This window comes from Salarias fasciatus, chromosome 14 (assembly GCF_902148845.1).
Source record: "Salarias fasciatus chromosome 14, fSalaFa1.1, whole genome shotgun sequence".
Classification (NCBI taxonomy): Eukaryota; Metazoa; Chordata; class Actinopteri; order Blenniiformes; family Blenniidae; genus Salarias; species Salarias fasciatus.
Genome location: NC_043758.1, coordinates 9,490,928 through 9,515,189, shown reverse-complemented (window position 1 = coordinate 9,515,189; position 24,262 = coordinate 9,490,928). Strand labels below are relative to the sequence as shown.

At 41.9% G+C, this 24,262-nt stretch overlaps 1 protein-coding gene across 1 annotated transcript in view; it reads left to right on the top strand.

The window, feature by feature from the left end:
- The window catches only part of LOC115400712 (elastin-like), a 54,581-nt gene that overhangs the window by 4,891 nt on the left and 25,428 nt on the right, over positions 1–24,262 (top strand). Inside the window, exons 2-19 of the mRNA XM_030108722.1 lie at positions 4,373–4,441; positions 5,110–5,157; positions 6,544–6,726; positions 7,179–7,205; positions 17,994–18,086; positions 18,432–18,503; positions 19,152–19,181; positions 20,239–20,301; positions 20,674–20,748; positions 21,504–21,551; positions 21,644–21,706; positions 21,980–22,015; positions 22,121–22,195; positions 23,300–23,341; positions 23,430–23,516; positions 23,600–23,650; positions 23,744–23,788; positions 23,888–23,914. Coding sequence (XP_029964582.1) covers positions 4,373–4,441; positions 5,110–5,157; positions 6,544–6,726; positions 7,179–7,205; positions 17,994–18,086; positions 18,432–18,503; positions 19,152–19,181; positions 20,239–20,301; positions 20,674–20,748; positions 21,504–21,551; positions 21,644–21,706; positions 21,980–22,015; positions 22,121–22,195; positions 23,300–23,341; positions 23,430–23,516; positions 23,600–23,650; positions 23,744–23,788; positions 23,888–23,914 — 1,134 coding nt within the window. The remainder of the gene's footprint in view (positions 1–4,372; positions 4,442–5,109; positions 5,158–6,543; positions 6,727–7,178; positions 7,206–17,993; positions 18,087–18,431; positions 18,504–19,151; positions 19,182–20,238; positions 20,302–20,673; positions 20,749–21,503; positions 21,552–21,643; positions 21,707–21,979; positions 22,016–22,120; positions 22,196–23,299; positions 23,342–23,429; positions 23,517–23,599; positions 23,651–23,743; positions 23,789–23,887; positions 23,915–24,262) is intronic.

Here is a 24,262-nt window from a genome sequence, read left to right as displayed (position 1 = left end):
TTTTTTTTATTTCAAAGGTTTCTGCTTTCCTAATCTCATAATGATCCCCTGTCATCTTCCAGTGGAAGAGCTTCACACAACATGCAGAAAAGTGAACCCTGACAGGATTTGAAGGAGCTTTGATGAGTTTACGAAAACTCTCCTGTTGATTTTGCTTCTTGGAAGTGACACTGAGATCAGGTTGGGCAAGGGCAGAAAGGCAAAATCAAGTGGCGTCAGGATAAGGTGGATTTTCCATTTGGCATTAAAAGAAATATATATATAGATGCTTGTGACATTTCCCTCCTCCTCCGTCCAGCCAGTGGAAAAAAGACAATGCAAGAGGTGAGTGATGATAGGCCAGCTGTCACATGTCTGATAACGGGAGGACGTCAGGGTGCCAGGAACCACAGCGTTTCCTGTGCTGCCCCGTCGCTCTGGCTGCAGTAGAAGTGCTTTCCATTAAAGAAAGAAGCAAACCTTCCCTTCGGGGATGGCGGTTTTGGATGCACATGAACACCATTGTTAGTTCTCCAAACATTTTTTTTTTTGTGAACTCCATTGAAAGTGATGGAAAAAGTGGTGCGGAGTGGAGTTGTGTAAATATGAGGTTGATAAAGTCCTGTAAAAACATTACAGAGTAGTTTTTTCCTCTGGACTCCAGTACTTACCTAACGCTGTCCTGTAATCATGAATCATTCCTGTGGAGGAAATAGCATCTCTGTTTGTGAGCTTCCATGTCGTGTACGTACTCACATGAGCTTGTTTTGCATGCCTGAGCATTAGACAAATTGTAAAGTCAAGTCCAAAGCCCAATTTATTAAACAACCACCGCGAAGGGTCAAAGAAATGACGCATTACTCAACATCTCGTTGCAAATGGAGCAAATCGAAGCGCTTTCTAATCGCTCGGCGAAACGATAGAAGCTGCTGCTACGACAGGAGGGACGACGGAAACCCCCATCACTGGCTTTAGCTTAATTTGATAACAAGACAATGTCTGACGTACAGTTTCCTGACCGATAAATTATTCAGGCATGATTTAAGCTGTTTTGTCGAAGCCAGTATAAAATTTTCTTTTGCGGCTACTATAAATTCTGAAGAATTCCTCGATCGCGTCGGTGTTCTTTGCAGGCTTCGTCGTCTGTGTGTTGCTTATACGTGTTCTCAAATAAATGGCCTCACCAGCTTAACAGCTCATAAATATGTCAGTTTTTACTTTCAAGCAGGACACGGGATTATTTGAAAGTGAAGATACAACTGGCTGGACGCCGTCCTTCCCACTTGTTAGCTTTCGTCGAGTGAACTACGTCATTTGATCAACATTCAAAACAAAAGAATTAAAGGAACCAAAACACATGTGTTTTATATGAACTTCATTTTTTTATCTTCGACTCGGTTCTTTTCACACATTGTTCTCTTTTTGTTGTATAAATAGAAATTTAAATCCTTTGGAAATCAAATTCTGGAAATTTGTTCACACCTACGCTGCTTTGACAGATGTTGAACCGGGACTTTCTGAGAGTGTGAATTTGTTATCAATTTTTTTTTTTTTTTATCCTGTGCTTGTCGTCCTTTAATCAGGCCATTAGATATACAGCTTTGTCCAAATTAGGGTTTGAGGTTGCTGGAGCCAATCCCGACTGTGGGCATCTAGTATATCACAAAGCAAATACAGAGAGACGATCACACTTCAGCGTCAATTAGAATCATGAATTACCCTCAACTGCATGTTTTTAGACCGTGGGAGAAAACTGGACCACAAAAAAAGATAGTTTAGCAGATTTGAAAACTGAATCAAGACATTGCATCTACCTCACTTTGGCACTACAATATCAGTTCAAAAGTTCTTCCTTCTGGAAGGCAATAGTTCACGCTGGTAATTTCCTAATGATTAATATGCAAAGCACTGCAGGAAATGTCGGCGCTCCACTCCAGACCATGAGGCTTACATATCCGTTAACTCATGACTTATTTTCCTCCTGCTGCCGCTTTACTGACAAGCCATCCATCTGCAGTCTAAAGGTTGGATCATATTCAAGTCCGCAACGGAAAAGCAATAAATTAAAATTATTGTCAGGATTCCTGGGAGTATATATTCATCCTTTTTTCACGCAATTCACTGTAAATGGAAACATTTTGAAAAGAAGCTTGTTGTTTGGTTGCAATAACCGTGATCATTAAATTAATCACTAAACCTAAGAAAACAATATGCGCTAATTAAAATAACATCACCCAATTAGTATCGTGTACACATGACTGTATTTCAAGCAGTCATAATGCAGGAAATGTTCTATAAAGCAGCTGAATTAGCAGTAACAGACATTTGAGGTTTTTACTTTTCTCAGACTATATTGAAACTCTTGACTGGAGTCAACAAAGGAATGATCTGACCCCTGGTACTCTGCATCTGCATGTCAGTCTCATCCTCCCATCACAAGGAATACTGACGCTAGATGACCACAACTGAGACAGTCTCCAACTGGCCTTCAGGCAGGTCAGGTCACTGTGCAGGGGTCACAGCGGGGCCTCGTCTGGATGCATGCTCCTCGTGAACCTGTTGCACTCTGTGGCACAGATGGGACTCTCACCAAAAGGAAAAGTGGAGCAGACAAAAAGTCCCTCTTGCTTCACTTGCAGTGGCGAGACAGGAAATCCTCCTTTTGATTCTGAAGTGTTCAAGTAGAGTTGAGAACAATCAGTCAACCGTCATGCGGTCCGTGCACCTGAGATCTGTGCCAATGGGCAAACCAACAGAAACACGCATGAAGAAAACACATATTTCAAACTGATTCCGTAGATTTACTCCTGTACGGATGTTTTCCAGTTGAGTTTAGAGACATTCAACACCTTTTGTCCGTTCAGTTGTGTTTGATCCAAAAGCATAACTGCTCGTAAGATTCTTTCCATTTACACTGCAGCTGAAAACATTAGAGAATTAGACTTGGTCACACCAGTCTGGAGGAAGGTTTTTCCACACTACACTTTTAAGATTTCTTCTCCTCCTTTATCATTTTCTGTTGAGTGCACCTCTCGGACAGGTCTCCCATGAAAAAGAAGCTGTTCTCAGTGAGATTTTCTTTTAAAATAATGATTCAATATTGAAATTCTTTTCTAAAATCTATCATTTTTTGTGCAGTGCAGTTTCCGAGAGTTTAAGTATAGTTCTGCTGTCATGACTCGCTTGGATATAAAGACTCACTGGCGTCTCGGCAGATTTCAAACCTGCAGCAAAGACTTTCAGACAGTTGTGTCAATGCAGTACTTTTTAATCTTAAACAGTCCAAATATTGTTTTAATGTATGTTATACCTTCACAATCAATGTAATATTGTTCTACAAGTATACTTTATGTTTTTTTTTTTTTAGATATTCTCTTGAATCCAATCAATCAGTCACAACTTGCTCACTGTAGCAGTATGTCGACCCAGACATCTTAGATATTTGCTATTTGGTAATTTTTGTGTGTTTGCTGTTTTGAAGTGTTATTCAGCTCCTATACTGGACAGTAAAACCTTGTAAAGTTCTCCTCATGACGGCCACATTCGATAGACAGAACTGAGAGTTGATATTTCTATAATAAACAGATGAATGTGTTTGACATGTGGTTTAGATTAATTGGCCTCCCAACACATGTAAGAGCTATTAAATACAATCATTGTGGTCTCACACACCCATAGTCTGTTTCATATTGTGTCTTTGAGAAAAAGACCAGGTTTCCCCCTCAAAAAAATAACTTTTCACTTTCAATCTTTGCTCAGTGGTCCCATTAGGTTGAGCCGTTAGTTATTCCAGAACAACAGCGGTCTTTTTTTTTTTTTTAACTGCCTTGCTTTTGGTCCTGTTGTTGTTTCTTGCCCTCGTGAGGCCTCGGCGTCTGGGATCCAGAACGATCATCTCAGGAGTTACTCTGGGATGCAGCCAGAGATCTGGCGAGAAGTAAAGCTAGAGGGAGGTGACTGGAGGTTAGGGGTGTCTGTAGTTTCAGCCATTTTTTTTTTTTTTTCCCTTTCAGTGGAGGCCTCCAAATGCAGTACCTCATCAGTATGAAAACAATTCAGATTTGGTCCTCATCAAACTTCTCACTCTGGCAGGGGCTGCTACGTTCACGTTTCACTGTACGCCCTATCACTTCTGCGAACCGGTGCAGATGTGTATACCAAGGACAGATTTCAGTCCTGCTGTCTGGGTCACAGATGATGAATGTGTTTGGGAATGTTTGCCTAGTAAATGGGGTCATTGTTTAGCAATGCTGTTAGAAGCTTTGCAATAAAAAAAGAGAAGAAAAAAAAACATTGATGCTCGTGAACTAGTTGGCCGTAGTTCCAGTGCATGTCACACACGTTCCTGATAGAGGATGGTGACCTTTTTAACTTCTCCTGATGTGTGTTCCAGGTGTGTATGTACCACCCGGAGCTGGGGTTGGACCGGGAGGCGCCGGACCAGGAACTGGATTTTTTTTCGGTGAGAAAGCATCTGCCTGGACGGTTGATCAAAAGAGATCCAACTCTATCACGAAAAAAGCAAAATCTGTTTACATTTACCTGAATTAGGCTAGGTAAATGAAACTACTGGGGAGCACAAGCTACAAAGCAACAAATGACATCCTGCTTAAGAACTCTCAAACACAACACAAGACCAAATCCCTTGTAGTGATTTGAGTTCAGGCTCGTGAATGTTCCCCACATGTCGCAAACATCAACATGAATGGAGACCAACACAACACAGCTGAATGTTGTAAAGATGCTTGATTAGCAAACAAACAATGAATTCAATGAGAGCAAAACGCTTTGCAGCTCTGTGTGGCTCAGTTTGTGTTGACCTCAGTGGCATCGTCCAACTTCTCTCTCCTGCGCTCAATCGCCGCATTTGTTACGTTTCCAACCAGATGGTGGGGTGAGCCAATGTCCTGTCAAACCGAAAGCTCGCATTTTAAACCATATGCACGTGCCAGTGTTGTGTAAAAGGCATTTTCGTAGCAGCCCGTGTGCTTACGTGTATATGCGGCAGCAGAACGCTCTCCTCAAGTCCCAGTTTCAGCCGGTGTGGAGAATCACTGAGCCAGAAACTGTCCATTATCTTGTTACATGTATTCACACCGTAAATCAATAGTCCGACTGTTGTTTTACTAGGAACTGCTGGAGGAGTCCCTCCGGGCTATAAACCAGCTAAAGCTGCAGGTGAGTTGAAGAACCGTCTGATTTATGATTTTATTTCAACAGTATAAAAATGCTTGGGGTGAAACTATCTGGGTTCTCATGAACTGGTGCATCTACAGCTGCAACAGAGAGACGGACACTGGAAATGCGATCACCTGTTACTGTGTAGCTTTATGTATTAATACTTCGTTGACGAAAGGGATTTTGTCATCGAAGCGGTGTCACTTTCTCAGATTTCAACTTGTTCACATGGACTTTGCCACAATTGGCCCTGATGCGCCGCCACAGATATTCTGTCTGCTGCTTGTCATTTCACACATGCACAGCAGATACTCTCATCACTACACACACACGACTTTAGCAGCAGGTCGCCAACCACTAACGGAGACCTGGCATGGCTTCATCTCCCATTTGCTGAACAAGTTTGGCTCTTGGAAGTATTTTTAGTCAGACGCACTGAGATCTGTCCTGTTTAGGTAACTGTTGGCCTTAATATCGGTTATTTGTCACCTGTATATTCATCCATCTTTTAAACCACTGGACATCGGAGATCCTTGGCAGGTGCTATAGTTGTTGAAGTTTCAGTTTCTTTACTTGTTTGCCGCTCATGTACAGGTGATACCGCACTGTAGTCACTGAAAGGACGGAAAACTTTATTAGTTTCTTATTAATAACCAAGAGGCTACAGCTTTGCACTGAGCAACATTTGGCTGTAATTTTCATTCAGATAACAATAAGGTCATAAAGTCTGCACAGAATTATCTACAAATCATGAGCAAAGGAGAATATTACTGTAATTATTGAGCCTGTTTTGTGCGTTTTTAAATAATTGTGGAACTAAAAGAGCAAACTTGTAGCAGTTATAGAGCAGGCAGGGTTTAGCCTTATTCAGTATGGCTTGTAGAGATGTAATTTACCTCCAAATGTACAGTTAATATCAAATAATATGATAAGAGCTGCATTTTGCAGATGAGAAGCTGTACCTCATTTGTCCAAAAAATGGGTCACGACAAGGAAAAAACAACATGTTCAAAAGTAAAAGCAGACTGCACCACTGTTATTAAACTAATCATACTTTATTATTCCCCTTGGTGAAATTCCTTCTTTTTATGCAATAACCCATCCTAACTGCAGACTGAGGTATGACTCTCTGCACTTCCTCAGTGACCCACAGTGGTGAACTGTCTGCTGTCGGATTCAAACGAGCAAACTTCCGATCATAAATCCACTTCTTCAGCTTCTAGGCCACCTCTGCCCGTTAGCGACAGTCTCTGTACGCAGCTGTAGGAAGTAAAATAAATTAACTTGTTGCCTTTTCCCTGAAAATGACAGTCAGAAATAACTTGTTTGTCTTGATCTTTGATGCTAGTGACCCTCATTACATCTCTTTCCTGCCTGAACTGACAGTAGGAGGATATGGAGGTCGAGGTGTAGGGCCCGGCGGTCTGGTTCCAGGAGGCGTTGGACCCGGCGGTCTGGGTCCAGGAGGCGTTGGACCCGGCGGTGTGGTTCCAGGAGGCGTTGGACCCGGCGGTCTGGTTCCAGGAGGTGTTGGACCCGGCGGTCTGGTTCCAGGAGGACTTCCAGGAGGTATGGAGCTTGAAAAACCAAAAAAAGCACTTCTCAGACACTTTGGAGTAGCTTTAGCTGAATCAGTTCACCTCCATCTGCCTCAAAAAGCTGCTGTCGTTCATATTCAAGTTATTTCAAGAGTGTCACTGATGTTCAATGGTCAGAGCGATGACCTTTGACCCTGAAAATCACAAATTAAAAGGTTGTATCTTTTCAAAGATGGATTTTAATTTGGGTAAAGGTGACTAAAAAATAAAACTTCATATCAGTAATATCAGAAAATATTACTTCTTAACCAGAAGGACAAAGGTTTGATTTTAAAATGCTTGTTGCTCTCTGTAACTGGTATCTGATAGCTTTATATATTCCAAAGTGGCTGATTAAAGTAATATTTTACTTGGGAATATAGAATTTGAATTAAACATGAATAAAAAAAAATTAATAACGCTGTGTTTGTCTTCATCCAACAGGACAAGGTGGAAAACCCCTCAAACCAGGTATGTTGTAATATTTATGGATGTTACTGCTCCCCATGGAAAGTCCTACAGCATGTGAGCTAATTAAAATATATAGCAGTATTATGTTATTGCTGTTAAAAATAACACTTTAACGCAGTATTTTAAAGAATAGCAGATACTGTGTTGTTGTTCAGTTTACACTGAAGCAATATTCAAACTGAGGCCTTTCACAACGTGGAACATTCCTCTGCCTGACACATGCAGTCGGAGCGGCTTGAGAGGAAGGAAACAGCTTATTGTTGAAGCTTTGGTAAAGTCGCTTAATGTATAGACTGCATTAACCATCAGAGCAGTGGCTCCAGGCTCCTTTTGATTGGTCGTCACTGAGTTTTTTTCTTATCACCTGTGTGTTGTTTTTTTTTTTTTATGATTAGTTTACACTGGCTTGACAGCTGTTGAGGACGTCCTGACTGGGTGGGACCGTTCAGAGATTCCACCTCCGCTGTGTTAAGAGTATGAGGGAGTGATGATTGGCAGAGTGCAAACAGCCATCAGCGCCTGCTAAACAATGGTGCCAGAGCACTGATTAATGTTATTGTAATGTTAGACCCTCACAATATCTGGAAACCTCCGTGTTGAAATTTACCACGGCCCTTCTCTCCGATACTGTACAGTAAATATTTTCCTTCACTGTATTTTAGTCTGCGCCGCATTGGTGCTGGAGCAGTGTTTAGCCATCGTTTAATTTCCCTAAGCACTGCTGATACAATCTCAGTCTACCTCTGTGTTTAGAGAGATAAGGAACCGAGCAATCGTCTTATAATGCTGATAACACATGGAGTGGGTTACAGAAGGGTCCCTGCGGAGGGCCACACCCCCGCCCTCTAACAAGAGTTACTGGAGAGCCGTTCTGTGTAAATGACCTAATATCCAGTATTTGGTGGAAGTTGACTTTGGCAAAGAACAGCAGAGAGTTGTTCAGGAAGTATTGCCCCAGCTTTTGTTTGCTCCTCTATCTGAGCAGGTATGCATGGCACAAATTAAATCAGTGAGAAAAGGGGAAGGAGGGAAGCGGACCATTTTTTTTATTGTTCCGTTGAGGGTCTTTTATTTTGCTTCTTTTTTTTTTTTTTTTTTTGGTATTCCCTTCTCCAATCCAGACTAATCCAGACTCTGTTATGTGGAAAAAAATAGAGTGATTACTTTTGGGTCAACTAAGGCTTTGCACATTTCTAAAATGAAAGGAGAGACTGAAATTCGTGGAGGAGCTGCGTTATGTTCAACGTCATGGCAGTTCAGTCCTCTTTAAAAATGTGTTTCCATCAACGCTTTCCCTTGCAGCTAAAATATGTTGCCCGTAAATGGTCCAAATCTGGAAATGAAAACTTTACACAAACCTTTTATTTTACAAAGTGTATATTGAAATTCAAAGAAAATACAAAGTACAATTCTTTAAAACAAAAAAAAGCATGTTATTTAATATCATGTTGCTAACTTGACAATCGGGCACTTATGCATGAGCTCACACACCTTGAAGGAGCCGCTGTGATTCGCTGCATCGTAGTGACACTGCATTCCTCAGGTATGCACCTTGCCTGGCCGGTAATGGAGAACAGCAGCTGGTTGTGTGAGTAGCGTGACTGCAGTGAATCGCAGCGCCGCTCATGCAAGACCTTGTAAATGTTACACTAATTGTAAAGCCTGTCAGCATCCAGCTTTGACGATACACCGAAAGCTGGGAAGAGGAACTCTCTCCTTATGAGCAGCTGTTGGACACTCTCTCCTTTCCTGTCTTCCCTAAAGCGAAGGCGGATTCAATCCTCCTCGTGTGACGATTGCCAAAACTTGGCCTTCATTGACTCGCTCCTTGTCAATATCAAGCAGTGTGGAGGAAGTTAACGAAAACCATAAAGGTTACTGTTTTCTCTGTTATTATGGTTTTATCCTGCCATTATAATGGTCTGTTTTAGCTTTTGGATGGATGTGTCTGTGCTTTTCTTGCCAGATTTCTCTTCAAAATCATTACAAACTGACGCTGATGGACAGCATGCTGTGTGTCTTACATTTCGGACGCTGTCTGAAACAGACAATAGTTTAATGTCACATGAGATTGACAGTAATGAAAACGTGCATGATCATCAGTCTATAAGCAACTGTTTTCAGTATTTCTTTGGTTAGAAGTATACAGTGAATAAATTAAGTGCTGTATTTATTTTATCAATGACATTCTTAAGATTAACTGGAAAGTAGAGTTTGACTTGTAGTGATTTGGTTTATATTTCCTCCCTTCATTTGGCTTCGAAACAAACCGCTCACTTTCTAATGGCTTATTTTTGCGGCAAAGTGGGATTAAACTACACACCTGATAAAAGCAGACACCGGGCGTAGCTCCTTTCAACAGAAGTTAGTGCAGAATGTTTAATTTACTGGACGTCAGACGTACATCTTCCAGCTTCCAGCCGTGAAGAAAGAATGATGGAAATGAGCCTCCTCCTAAGCTGAATGTTATGATGAAATTACAGTGCAATATACCTCAGCGATACAACCTGCAACCTACAACACGACCTTGGGAAAGGAAGATTTATTACTCAGCTATTTACTGCCAATTGTACGGGCCTGAAATCTTTTTAGATAAGTCCACAAAATTAACTGGCAGCTGAGTGCATATTCTCCTTACTGCTTACATCAACCTCACAGGGCTCCTAAATGCCACTAAAAACATTCTTCTAACTATAGTGAATTGAGTCCCAACAGTCATGTGCTTGCCTGGAAATTTCACAGTCTATATAATTAATGATGATGGATTACATTGGCAAGTGCAGAAACATTTCCAATACTGAGAAACACATTTCTGTGAGCTGTCTCTTACAAACTTTTTCAATTTGAAATCTTGTCACTGCTGTGACAGCGATCTCCCCGAACGGCAAGTTTATAGGTGTTGATTACAGAAAATACATCCAAGTGTTTGAGTGTTCGCAGCCTCTGGCTACGTTGCACTGATGAAAAGATGTAAAATTGATCACTGTTTCAAATCAAGTGAATTCTGAGATGCTCTCACACCTATTTCAGACTGCAAACTTGGCTCCGTTTGTTTCTTAAAATGCGTCCCATCAGTACTACTGCCTCTTTTCTGCTGCACAACCAGTCTGCTTCACAAGAGGAAGAGTGAGCAGTGGCAGGAAAAAGGAATGATAAGAGCCGGGGGGAATAAAGGAGCAGCAATAACTTAAACAAATTTGCCGTATATACGTCAAACACACAGATTGTCTTTCACCGAGCCGCGCCGACGGCTGTCTGAGCGTGTGCTCACGCACAAGAAGTGTGCATGAGTTTCTAAGAGTGAGGAGTCTGATGGATTGAGGTGGTGATGAAAGTGTTTAGAAGAGGAGCTCGGGGGAAAGTTTAGTCTCCTGGAGGACATATGCTTTTCATTACCGCGGCGCAGACCTGTCCTCTGAGCTGTGAGAGACTGGACGCATCTGCATGCGAACGTGCGTAACCATGGGGGCTTCTAAACATGTTTGCGATCATCGCATGCACGCAATTACAAAAGTGACCGTGTGTGCACACAAACACACGTTTCCACACATAGATACCGGTATATGCTTATGGAGGTGAGAGATAAGGACCCAGACCAGCCAAGTCAAAGATCCACAGGTGTCCGTCGGCCTGACAGCCCGGCACGCCTGCGATTCATCTGATGTGCAACTGTGACTTTTACACTCGGAGTGTGTTTGGATGTCTTTGTACGGGTCACTTATTGCTATAAAATCGATGTTTGTGTTCCGACGGCATTCAATTAAAAGAGAGACCACATGTGCATACAAACGCACGCTTCGGCACATAAACACTGATATGTATCCTGGCCGGGCTTCATTTGTCCCATACAGCGCTCGTTCGAGCGCCGAGACTCACACAGCCGCACCTGCTCATTCAGACAGAAACTGCTCCTATTTTGATTCCTTTCATCTCTGTTGCACAAAGAAATGATATCAAGCTCTTGTAATTTTGGAAGCTGAACCGCCTTGAGAGGAAACTTTCAGTATGTTACTCTCACAATCAGCTCATGGAACGCAACATCTCGTCGCTCACACCCAAAAGTTCTTCTCAGTTGATGTAACGTGTTGATTTGGTTCTAATCTTTAATATTTTCACTAATTGAGCTCAAGAATTAGCGAGACATCTGAGTACCAACTGATAAGGTTGGGCTTTCATTGGTGTCTAATCAGTCATGCATTATCCTTTCTCCCAGAGTGTTTTCTCCCACACAGCACTTCCACTATCACTAATCTCCTCACCTTTTTTTTTTCTTTTTCTGTGATGAATGATGGTTTGGAAACCATCCTTTCTGGGGTGGAAAGCGTTCAGAGCATCTGACAGCACAGTTCAAGTGCTGTTTATTTAGTGATAGTTCAATTTATCAAGGTTATTTCCTTCAGGGTATTTGAAGACATTTCACAGTTACACAAGTTGATTTCAGTCATTGATTCGAATCGATTAAAATCTGGCCCACTTGAATATCTTTGTTGTACATTTCTTGCTGGATACGCAGTAATGCTGCTGCTTATCATTCACAACAAGTCTGCCTGTCGTCCGCTCGAGGTGATTGGTTACATTCATATATTTATTATCTATTATCAACACACATTGAAGGAAAGGTTGACTGTTAAATATTCGTTTAAAGTGGGACGCAGCTTTAATGACAAAAGTAAACTGTAGTATAAACTGCTAAAAGTGTCACCAACAAGGAATTTATTCTTACATCAGCTTCTTGTGTAAACCTTTTACTCCCAAATCAGTTTTACTCTTTCATGAATATACTTGTATTTTGAAAAGATGTGAGTCACATAAAATTATCTCACCTCGGTGAAATGTCTCTCTTGGAGTTCTCAGTACTTATCAGGCTGGGCTTAATGTGCTCGGATGATAAATGACTTCAAGCTCTGGCTCTCCAGGCCTCAGATATCCCCATGCATTACTGCACAAAGCATAACTTCTATACACCCGCGGCGATTCTGCTGTCGATGACACAAACGATCTGTCTTGCTTTTCTTTGTAGAGCATCCCATTTATTTGTCATAGTGTGATGCCTCGCACGGCCGTGCATCGGCCATACTTTGGCGGTGACAAGGGAACTTGGAAGATTGTTTTGAGGCTGTTACAGTGGATTTAACGTCAGCATTTCATTTGCATGTTTTGAGTCGGGCCGACCTGTCGAACACCAGACTGTTTTTATTTTTTTTGTTTTTTTCCAGCCCTGAGTTGTCGGAGAGGTATTCAGTGGAATGGCAGCTCCATGCATGTGCAGACCATCTGGGAGAGGAAGCACACTTGTCCAACTTTACATACCATGGCCACAGGCTGCATTTGTTAACCTTTTTTTTTTTTTTTTACTGTACAATCTAATTTGCACAATTAGATTCTCCTGCACATGAAGCTCACTGATGAAAAATGAACAGTTTTTCAAAGCCTTGTTGTCTCTCCACATGTAATTGTGTTCTGCAGGAGACTTTTTATGTGTTTCTGTCCGGTTTGCAGTACATACTGTCAGCGTGTCCGTGCCAATTCAAAATGGGCAGTGGTACGAACGCCGGGTTAGGGAAACTCTGCAGACATATCCAGGGGCTCAGTGTTGGCAGAGCAACTGTGAAATTCCTCCAGAAGTGGAGAAAAAGTAGAATCACAGCTCCTAACGCTTGCACAGGGACAAATGTTAGGTCAACTTGAAAGCTTATAGCCTGGCGTGTTCTGCTCTGCACGGCTCGCTGCATAAACAATGACATCAGGGGCGTAGTGGTTCTGGTCGAGCGCACGGCAGACACATGAATGGAGCTCGGATGTAAAGATGAAAATGATCTCTGCACAGACGTGTTGGAAATAAATCATGTGTTTGTGAAGCTGAGACACTCTCATAATCCCAGGCTGGAGAAGTCACAGAGTCGCAGACGTCCCTGAGAACGGCGGCCTTTTTTGACCTGATCGCTGCTTTTGTGATTCACCCAATGAGCAAATTATAGCTTTTACAATTTAAGTGTGAGCGGATCCCTTTGGTTGGTGAGATCTGCAAAGGCTTGCTTTAGTTTCTCAGTGTAAATTGCACTCAATGAAATGAAGCTCTTTGTTTCGTGTGATTCCTATCACCCCCGATTAAAAGCTCACAGTGGCCACCCATACTTTGCAGCTCATGAGCGACCGTGCTAAAGTGATGCTTGTTACATTAATTTTGATCTGGATGCAGTTAAGATGTAAAAGAATGAGGCAAACTCAAACCTTTCCCTGTTTATTAGTGAGTCTGACAGTTTTTCACTTGGGGTCATTTGGCAAAAAAACGCAGGGCTCGGGCTTTGGGACTTTTCCTGATTCCATGTAAAAATAAATCAAAAACAATAAAAGGCCGGCCGCCAGAGTCGACTGGCTCACACGAGCCAGCCAGTTTGTGCATAATGGTGTGACTGTGTGAATACTTAATTAGTCCAACATGTAGCTTCTCTCAGCTCGGTGGCCGAGGCTGACGGAGCGACGCAGAGCATCGTGGGTCACATGAGATGCAGGGGGAGAGGAGGCGCTTCAGAGTGTCCACTTGTCTCACGCGATCTGGAATCACTGCAGCACCTCACATCATTGTGCTCCCCCCCTCCAACGTTTTCTGCGTCACCTTGTAAGAATGCAATACATCCACCAACTTGGAGGAGCGAGCAGTGTGATAATTTGATACTGATAAAAATCTGGTGTCACGACAGTGAAGAGGATCATGATGAGTTTCGCACAGCCGGACAACAGCATCAGCCTCCCAGACAGTAAAATATTGATTCTCAGTTAGCCACCAGGATGCCTTTGAAGGAGTCCACCTTCATAAAGTTTTCCATCATATGACTGAAAATGGCAGCGCGGTGTTGTTCAACAATAGTCCTACTGTGCACCCCCCATGTGGCTTCCTGCTCAGATAACAACATTAAAAAGTAATAGTCAAAATGCCCTCCCCTGGCTTTTTGGTAAATAAACATTTGTTCTTATAATGCTTTCCTGATTAAACATGAGCTCAAACAAAGAATACAATGAGAAGCAAGGCCCCAAAATTTAGTGGGCATTCCAGAGCTTTAGCTCCGAAGTCTGCTCTCCTCGCGTCTGCCTTCAGCTCCAGTGGACATCTGCCACAGAATTCTTTGCTTTCTTAAATTAATCCCTTCACCAAGCCCAGCTGGTTCACAAAGTAGGAAGACAGGAGGGGAGAGAAGCAAAGAAGGAAAGAAACAAACACCTTGTTCACTTGTAAGTTTTAGATTCTCCTGGTTTCTGCCATTAACTCATGAAGTCCAGTCTGACAGACTCCTCAGACACTCACACTCCTCACACCGGTTCAGAAAGACTGAGATTAAAATATATAGAATGGTGAAATATGGGCACCAGAAAGGGCCTGAAAGCTGAAAGAAACTGTTTTGATTATCATTTGCTGTAGTCTTGTGGTTCTGTCACGGAGCTTTACCTTAACTAACCCCAATGCAGAGCGAGGAAGATGGCTCAGTGCAGAGATTAAGACCAGATATTTCTGCTCACACTGGCTCACATCCATGACCTGCACTGAATCTGAGGTTACAAACATGACCGTGGATTAACAGTAAAGCGCTTGTCATGGTGCAGCAGAACATAGTGACGATGGTTTCTTGTTGAACCCTGTTTTTTTTGTTATGAAAGACCTATAGGTTTGCATCCTCTACTGAAGTCATTCTTTATCAATTCAAGACAAATGACCACTTTGAAAAATACATGATCATTCACTCACGCAGTGACACATTTCATCTCCACAACCAGCTTGTGCAACATACAGCTGTGGAAGCGAGCGACTGGAAACTGGCCGGGTACTCCATTCTTTTTTTATTGAATCTAAATTGAGGAAACTGTGATGCACTGCAGATCTGCATCACTAACCTTCCACTTTTCTTGGACCCCGGTCTTCCCTCCCGTGTGGTATTGGGTTTCTGACCCTTCCATCTTCTATTTAGAGTATTGACCTTTTGTAGGTTGCTTTTGTCCAAGGTCCACAGCCAGTTGGGGTTTCAAGTGGTCTCTCGAGCTCCCTACTTTGGCTTGGGGGTCACAGAGAAAATTAGGTACTACATTACGGCACAGACATCCTGCAGCTTGTGAGCAATCAACTAAATACTGGGAGCAGCACCAGGAAAGCACAATGATTTGATCACTGGGACTTGGTGTGCAGGCTTTTCAAATATGGTTCATGACAACAAACAACATTGGTGTAGACTTCCAATAATGTGTGAGCTAAGACAGGTCTATTTGTATGAGCTGACATGCTGTAATAATAGTCCAACAAAAGCATGCTTGTTTGAGCGAACAGAATGAAGTAAATATGGCCAAACAGAGAGCTTTTGTACTATAACTCTACCCACAAATTCCCAAGTACACAATCAGCACATGGATGCCAAACGGACAAAGGTACACTTTCTCTTAGCATGTTCTTTTGCTCTGACCCAGAAAACACACACCATCAGGGATGGAACTTTTGTTCTTGACTCAGAAGTGTTACATTCCTCAATATCTAATGATGTTATAACTACAGAAAATAACATTTTTATTCCCGACACACTTGGACTGAAATGCTCCCTGAAGGCTTCCTGTTGTGCGACTGTCTCTTGATCTTGAATAAGAGGGTTAAACTTGTTGGTTGACCCCGTGCACGACTGCCAGAGCCAGGCTGGGTGCACATCTGAGCACAGGTGGGCCAGAAGAAGAAGTCTCCATGACCCTGATAGTTTCACTCCATCTTCATATTTGTCAGTCTTGCTTGCTCAATTCGACAAACACAACCCTCAGACCAGCCAGTGAGGGATCGTTTTGTGGACTGGAAGCTCATGATCGCAGCTGCATGGAGACGTCAAGCTGGTAGATCATTGAATGTTTTCAGAAAACACGATAGTGTGGTTTTCTTCCCCTACTTGTAGAACTCCTCTAGGGATTGAGGCAGATGGTTGTTCTTTTTGGATCAATCTTTTACCAGATGTTTCTTCTGGTTAAAATGCATTTTGATTTTAATGTCAACTTGTAGAAACTATCCTTACAATGTTCTACTGCTTTTTGTTCCTTGTTCTCACTGAGAAGTGCAAGACAAAGAAGAAATAATCCTAATTTCAACATAATAATGCTGGATTAGCCTGGTTTGTATCAGAATGGATGACCCTTGCTATTACACTGAGGTTTGTCTGAGGATGAGCTGAACAATCGATGAGGATCGAGCTGAAATCTTTGACGGAGAAGTCGGGCGCTGCGCTGAGCTGAGCTCCTGGACTTGCGTTGCATGCTCTGCTTGTTTGCCAAACCCTTGGCAAGGCCAGTGCCCGTATTTGTTTTGTCTGGGTCTTGTAACTCAACTCCCAGTCTTTCAGCCCATCTCTCCAGGCGCATTCTTCCTCCTCGTCAGTATCATTACCTGCTCTCTGCAGTTTACTGGACCGACTCCAGGCTCTCGCCCTCCTCTCCCATCTCCTTCTCAGTTTGTTTCCCAAGCTTGGTTGTTTTCACCCCATGATTTGCATCTTATACAAGTATTGATGAAAATAAATTCCTTGGTGGACTTGTTTGTTGGCGGCATTAAAATGTCCTCGGGTTTCAAAAACAATCATCACTCCGACTTGTAGGTCTCCGATTAATAAACTTTTTCAGTTTTTTTCAATTCAAACAAAAGAAATACATCTCTGACAATAATGTTTCTAACACACTCCCAAACAGTAATTCCATATGTTAACATGATAAAATGTGCATTAATCACTTTGGCAGTTATCTGGAGTGGTTAAAGTTCAACTTGATGGATCTGAATGTGAATAGCAAAAACATCTTTTTCACATTTGCTTGAATTAGTTTTGGTCTGGCGCGCAAAAGTTATGCAGAGATTTCTTAATGTATTAAATTCCCCCCTTTTCGGTTTTAACTGGACATTTTTGTCACTATGAAAGCAGAATGGTAGTTTTGTCCTTTCCATGCCAGACACGAACTTCAAGGAATATACACTTTGGTATAAAAGTCTTTTCCAGTTATGAGTCATGTAATGGCACTGGGGGAAAAAATGCAATTTTTGAGGTTCATAACCGAGATGGAACAGACAGAGACTGATTTAATATTATCAAAAGTTATTCTGAACTCTGGTTTTCTTGTTTTGGGATAACCAGCAGTTATCAATTGTTGAGCAGGTGTTGAGTGTTTTATTTCAATTCTCCTCACTCTCCACACTGTTTTTCCCTATTTTTCTCATATTTTTGTTCTTGCCAACGAGCAGAAACTGAAGCTGGGGTTTTACTTTATTCTTGCATCAAATCAAGCCAAGAGTTTTTACCCCGAACAGATTATTTTGGGGCTTTTAGTCCCAGGAAGAACAGAGTGCTCCCACCACTGTTTATACCACCGCATAACCAGATAGCGAAATGTTTCTCCTGCTGCTTCTGTCATGTGTCTCAATCACTGGTCAACTTCTGTCCCCTTGAGTGCATTTCTTGGCTCCGGAGTCACACGCGTAAATGTTTTCAATCAGATATAATTCTGTACACATTCTGCTATGTCTCGTGCCTCAGAGTTTATTTTTCCAGCATATACTGACACTGTTTCTGCAGATCCTGGAATATGTTTTCTTGAAAGTTTGAGTGATTACTTATTTTTGTTGTAGGATAATTACGGCCATAGAGATCACAAGTAAACCATTTGAGGACCAGGGAAGAAGATTTAGTTGTTTTTCTTTCTCTCTCTCTTTCTCTCTCTTGTTTGTTTTGTTATGCTTTCCTCCATCTCCAAATATCAAACCCTGCACTTCGTTGTCCTTTACAGGTTATGGCAATCTAGGAGCAGGAGGTTATGGCGTCAGTCTTGGAGCTGGAGGTTATGGCGGAGGTGGCCTGGGGGCTGGAGGCCTTGGAGGAGGTGAGTGTGTGTTAAAAAAAAAAAGACTGGTGTGTGTGTGTGTGTGTCTTCATATCTTGTCGGGCCTGGAAACCGGGGTGCCTTGTGGGGTGAGACGTTCCTGAAGGGGCGTCATCCCGATGGTTTGCAGCTCTTTGAGGGTCGAGATGTGGTTCTTAGGCTAAAGTTGCAACTGGGTTGGTATTACGGTTAGGCAACGCTTAAGGTTAAATTAAGAGATTAGACACTGAGCATCCTTCCTTGCAAGAATTATTAATCAAAATTTGTACTTCTTCGTATGTGTGGGTTGTGTGCATGTTACCAGTGTTCACTCATTTATTTCCTTTGACCTCTTGCACAATTCAGGGGCTTATGGTGGATATGGTGGAGGCTCCGCAGGCTTCTTCCCAGGAGCTGGACAGAAAGCTGCCAAAAGAGGTAGTGTGCATGGCAAAAGAGTTTGGTGTGTAACTGTAACATCAGTTTCATATCAAGTAAGACATCATATCCATTTTTCATCAACTTCCAAACAAGCTTTTAAAGTCACTGCCAATGCAGAAGACTCGGTGAGAGCAGTGGAAACTGGGGGTCATCAAACAACATGATGGATTATTGCTTGTTGGAACCAGGCAGTGATTATGTTTCATTTGCTTGTTTTGATATGTTTGTTTTGATTCCTGCAGAGATATTACGAGTCAGTTTAAGTCCTGGAGGTCAAAGTCTGAAAATATCGCTAATTCCTGGACTAAATAAGCTTCCAGCAATGTTGTAATCAAGGCAGGGCGGCCCTGTTGGGCTTTTTAAGGTGTAGCATCATCTCCCTCTGATGTCAAAAAAATACTTTAGTGTTATTGATTGCAAATTACACAGTATTGATCTCATCCATGTTAACCGTAACACTAGAAGTTTCATTTCACTCAGACTGAGAGGTCACTGGTCTGCTTGGTTCTTGAAGTGACTTACTCAGACAAATTCAGATATATAAAAAAGAGAGTTTTATTTTTTTTTGTCTGCTGATGTTCCTCTATGTTTTTTTCTGAATTTTGCCACGACAAACATCTGAGTCTATGGTTCTCCTTCCAGCAGGTGCAGGAGGCCCTCTGCTACCACAAGGAGGTGAGCACATTTTTGGCTGCTGACAGACTTCAAACTGAGCCGAACACAGACTGAAGGATACTTGTCTAGCTCTGCATGCCTGCATGTTAAGAGAAAGCCAAACTGAATGTTTTGAATTAATGGTAGCTCTGCATGAAAACACTGTTCTGGCAAAGACCACCTTTTTTTTTTTTTTATCATGTACTTGCAAACATTTGAGAGTCTGAACATCAGCAGGGCCCCGGATGACCTTAAGGTCTGCGCTGTGTACATATGCATATGATTTGCTTTGAAATAGAAGGACTGGTTGAATATGAACTGAGGAGGGCTCAATCACAGCTGGGACTGCACTGCGGCACAGAGCCCACTCTGAAGTATTGGTTGGCAATGACGGGCCTCGAGTCTCCACATTCAGCCTGTGCTGTTTTCATGTTCTTCCATCCTTCTGGCAAGAGAGAGCTCTGCTTTATCTGTTTCAAACTTTTTGCTTACCAATTCTGCCAGAACACATACTTAGGGGCAGTGCGCAATGTCTGTCCGGCAAAGTATGGAGGAGTTTTTAGATTAAAAATGAAAAGGGGTTTGAGCAAATAAATGAGAGTGTTTTGTTCTGCCGCCAAGGCCCCTTAAAAGTGAAGCTGACAGCTCATTTCCTGCATGATGGGATAGCCAAAGAAATGAGGCATTTGATGAGGTAAAGAAAATGCCATGCGTGCTGTCCGCCTCCTCTGATTATAGTAAAATTCGGCCAGTCAACATTGCATTTGGTCATGGCTGCTGACAGGCTTGAAGGGTCACATTAGCTTCTCCTTAACCAGCCTGTTACTGCTTGTCAGTAGCACAGAGCCCTCTAGTGGCCAGCAGTCACACACCCTGGAGTGTGTTATGGCTGAAAATGGAAGAGTTTTTTTTTTTTATTTCTCAGAAATAGCCCTTGTTGTGTTGTAACAACTGTCTGTCTGATGTGTCCTGCTCCAGACATGCTTCCCTGAACCAGAGCTTCTCTTATGTGTGTTCAAATTCAGCTTTGGTTTTGTGTCCAAAATATTTTATTCCTGCATACGTTGTGCTCCAACAGGGGCCGGGGGAACAGGGATCGGGCCTGGAGGTGCAGGGACTGGAGCTGCAGTGCCTGCTGGAGGCAAGAAACACACAACACATCATTTTTACTATTTCCCTTTCATTTATTTATTTAATCATTTTCATAAGCGCCGCTTTGGAAAGACAAAATTGGCTCTTTTTCAGGCAAACTGGAGTTGATTTCTCTGAGAAACAGCCAGTTTTGCGGTCCAAACCCAGTACTTTTCCTCTTGTAATAAATAAAAATAAATACTGTGGGCCGCGTAGAAAAGTCCTCTGCAGTCATAAATCACAGTCAGATGATTTTGAACTCGGCACCTTTGCAGAGATGTATGTGTCTGTGTTTTTCACACTGCGTGATTGTCAAATTCGATTCAGTGAGCTAACTAGCTTTTAATGTGTTTCTTTCTCTATTTTTTCCCCCCTCCTTTAGTACCTGTTATTCCTCAGACGGGCCTTCCAGGAGGAGCCGGTGGTGCTGCAGGAAAGAAAGCTGCCAAAGTGCCAGGTTTTGTAGACTCAACAATAAACTCTCGAGCTGAAGGCAGACAGGATGCCGTTCATGAAGCAGCAGAGCTACATAGAGTAAAGTTTCCATTGCATGTGGCATGTGGTAGGTGTCTGGCACGGCAGGAGGAACTTTTATAAATACAGCAAATATTTGCATAGCAATCTCGCTGTTTACTAAGAATTAAAAAGGTAGGTGAGATGCGTGACTGCAACTTGTAATACCGACCTTCTTTGTTTAGAATTGCAGGAATTAAAATCAACTTCTTGTGCAATTTTAACCAAAGCACGATATTTTTTAAAGGGAAGCAGTTTTCGTGTTTTTGCAGAGGAAAAAGAAAAAAAAGACATGAGATGAAAAGGAGTTTTGTCTGGATAAATATGTTTTGTGTTCATTTAAAAGGTCAGCCTCTCCACTTGAAAGGTTTTTACTGATAATATATAATACGAACAGCAGATCAATTCGCTTTGAAACAGCTGGAACCTCATATAGGAATTACCCTATTATAATCAGGATTACTGCCAATTATTTCATCTGCTGTAGCAAAATCAAAAGCAGGTGAAGGTCTGAAATACGGCACTGACGCTTTAATTTGTTGAGATGGAGCCGATGAAAGGAGTGCCTTTAAAGTAAATATCAAAATAAACCACAGAAACATTAAATCCACTAAATCTTTTCTGGAAACGGTTTTGTTTCATTTTAACTCAGTCTGTTAAAACAAGCAGACACGTTTGTCCTCTCATTGGCTGTGACAGGAGTGGGCGTGCCTGGACTTTATCAAGGTGGACTGGTGCCAGGACAAGGTTGGTTTAGCTCAGAGATTCGATTCCAGACTGTGTTTGCCACCACCCATGTCTCCGGGTTGCAGTTTCCTGGTCTCTTATGACTCCCTCAGGGTTTGGCGGTCGTGGAGTTTTGCCTGGGGTGGCCACAGGGACTGACCTGAATCCCAAATCAAGTAAGACTGAGTGATTGGTAGTGACACATGGTCGGTGCACGGTGGTCAATTATTAATGAATGTCACATAGCAGGTAAACAAAGTTATAATGTCAGATATAGTGAATAGACGACGTTATTTTGTGGCAAAGACGTTAAAACAACGGTAAAAACGTACTTATTCACCTTTTAATAGTGCATCTCCAGGATAATGTTAACTATGTGGTTAACCCTAATTTGCCCCTTTAATCAGTTTTTGAACTTTAAAATGTGTGTTTGTTTGTTTTTCATTCAGTTGGAGGAGGAGGAGGACAGGGAGGTCAGGGACCAGGTAATTTCTCAAAGGATATTATTTATTGCATTAAAAAAAATCTTCTTTTTCTCACTAATGTTGACGTTATGTGATCAGGATTGACAGATATGTTCTTGGTTGCAGGAAGTCGTGGGTATGCTGGGTCACTGCAGCCAGGCGTGTTCCATGGATATCCACTCAAATCACCCAAAGCACAAGGTGCAAATGACCACTGTAATCCTACACTGTCTGCATTATGATGTGTTTAATGACTCACTTCTCTCTAGGCCTGATAACTAACATACTTCTATGAAACCCTCCGTTTTCTGTGGCGCTTTGGTTTTTCACTAATTGAATCCAGAAAACAGGTTGTCTACTATTTGTCCACCTACCAGCTTTCTGATGCCTTCGAAATCAGAAAAATATGTCTCATTTACTTCCAAACTAAAAAAAAAAATATGGAAAATGACTTTAAAGAGAAGGTGACAGTTTTATAAACTAAGCTTGCACTAGAAAGTATTTTTTCAGCATAAAAATCTTTTGGGTTGAATAAACATTTCTAAAAAGTTTTTGCAAATTTGTGATTGTTATTATATGATAATAGTATGATTATTGTAAACCAGGCCTGGTCAACAAATGTTTATAGACTGATGTGATTTTGCTTGTGCTTAATTTTGAAGAGAAATCAGCTTTTGGACCAGTGTCCTCAGCTTTACTCACAACAGAATTCTCAAACAAGCCTTGCTCGCTGGTGTTTTTTGTTGTTTTTTTTGTTTGTATAAAATATTGTAATTGAGGCACAACATACCGCATGACTTATATATGACAAATAGCAAATGAATAACTCTGTTTCTCTGCTCTCTGTACACTTTTGCCGTGATATTGGACTGTCAGGATCAAATATATCAAGAATTGGTTCTGATTTTGTCATGTGCATCACAACAAGAAGGACAATAGAGAAAGATTTGCATACTTTCAAGCTTTTTAGACTCTTTCATAGACTTCTTTACTGAATAGCTGTAGCTGTAGTGAGGGTCGAAGGCGGTGGTTGCTTCGTTCTGTCTCGTTACTGTAAATATTGACATATTACCATTATGCTTATTCACTGTTTTTACTTTACCGACCAATGTAACATCTTGAAGCCCTCTGAGGCAACTGTTGTTGTGATATTGGGCTATACAAAAATAAATTGATTGATTGATTGAGTTGTAGACATCTGTTTATAGACTTGTGCTGTTTAGACATGCTACATCGCCACAAGTGATCAAGAGTGCACACGCTTTCTCACATTCCTCTTCACAAGATTGTTAATTTTGTCTTCAGGAGGCTATGGAGCTAAAGCTGCTGGAAGCAAACTCCCCTTTGGTACAGATACTTTCTTTCATTTGCGCCTTTGTTTCATGTCTGTGGAAATGCACTGGTTCCTGAAGTGGCTTTATGACCTGTGTCTCAGGTTATGGGGGATTCGGTGCTGGTGGAGCCGGTCTTCCAGGAGGACAGGGTGGTCCTGGATCAGTCCCTGGATATCCTGTTGGAACTGGTATGTTTTTTCACCCATACATTCTTGAAAAATCTTTTAAAAAAATGAGATTTTAATGATTATTTCTGTATTTTCATTCACAGGAGTAGGACCTGGAGGCATCTCACCTGCTCAGGCTAAAGCTGCCAAATATGGTAGTTTGATGTACTGTTCCTGCTGGTCAAGAAAATGTGATGATAGTAAATCATTTCTGCATATCTTAAATGAGTTCATGTTCTCTCCCGTAGGATTGGGTGGTCTTGGTGGTGTAGGAGGAGTTGGTGGTGTTGGTGGTGTAGGAGGAGTTGGTGGTGTAGGAGGGGTCGGTGGTGTTGGAGGTGTTGGAGGGGTCGGTGGTGTTGGAGGGGTCGGTGGTGTCGGTGGTGTCGGAGGAGTGTATCCAGGTCAGGTGCCCGGAGGTAAGATGTCTTGCAAAGGGTATGAAAAGCCCCTTTCACTTTGTTTGTTTCATGGAATAAAGCGTCACACAGCAGAAAAAAAAAATTGTGCAACTTTGTGAAGAAAAACAACAAGTATGTTGAGATTATCCCTTTAGGTTCAGTTGATTGAGCCTTAGTTTCCATCTGTCAATGTAATTTCAACACACATGTACAAACTAATTGCTTTGTCTTTCCATAAGTGTCATTACGTCACAGATTTATAGCACATTTGAGTTGAAATTCCCAGTTTTAATGCATTCAAACTGTTGAAATTATTGTTTTCTCCCATAGCTGCTTTCTGTTCATGTCGTTTATTCTAAACCTTTT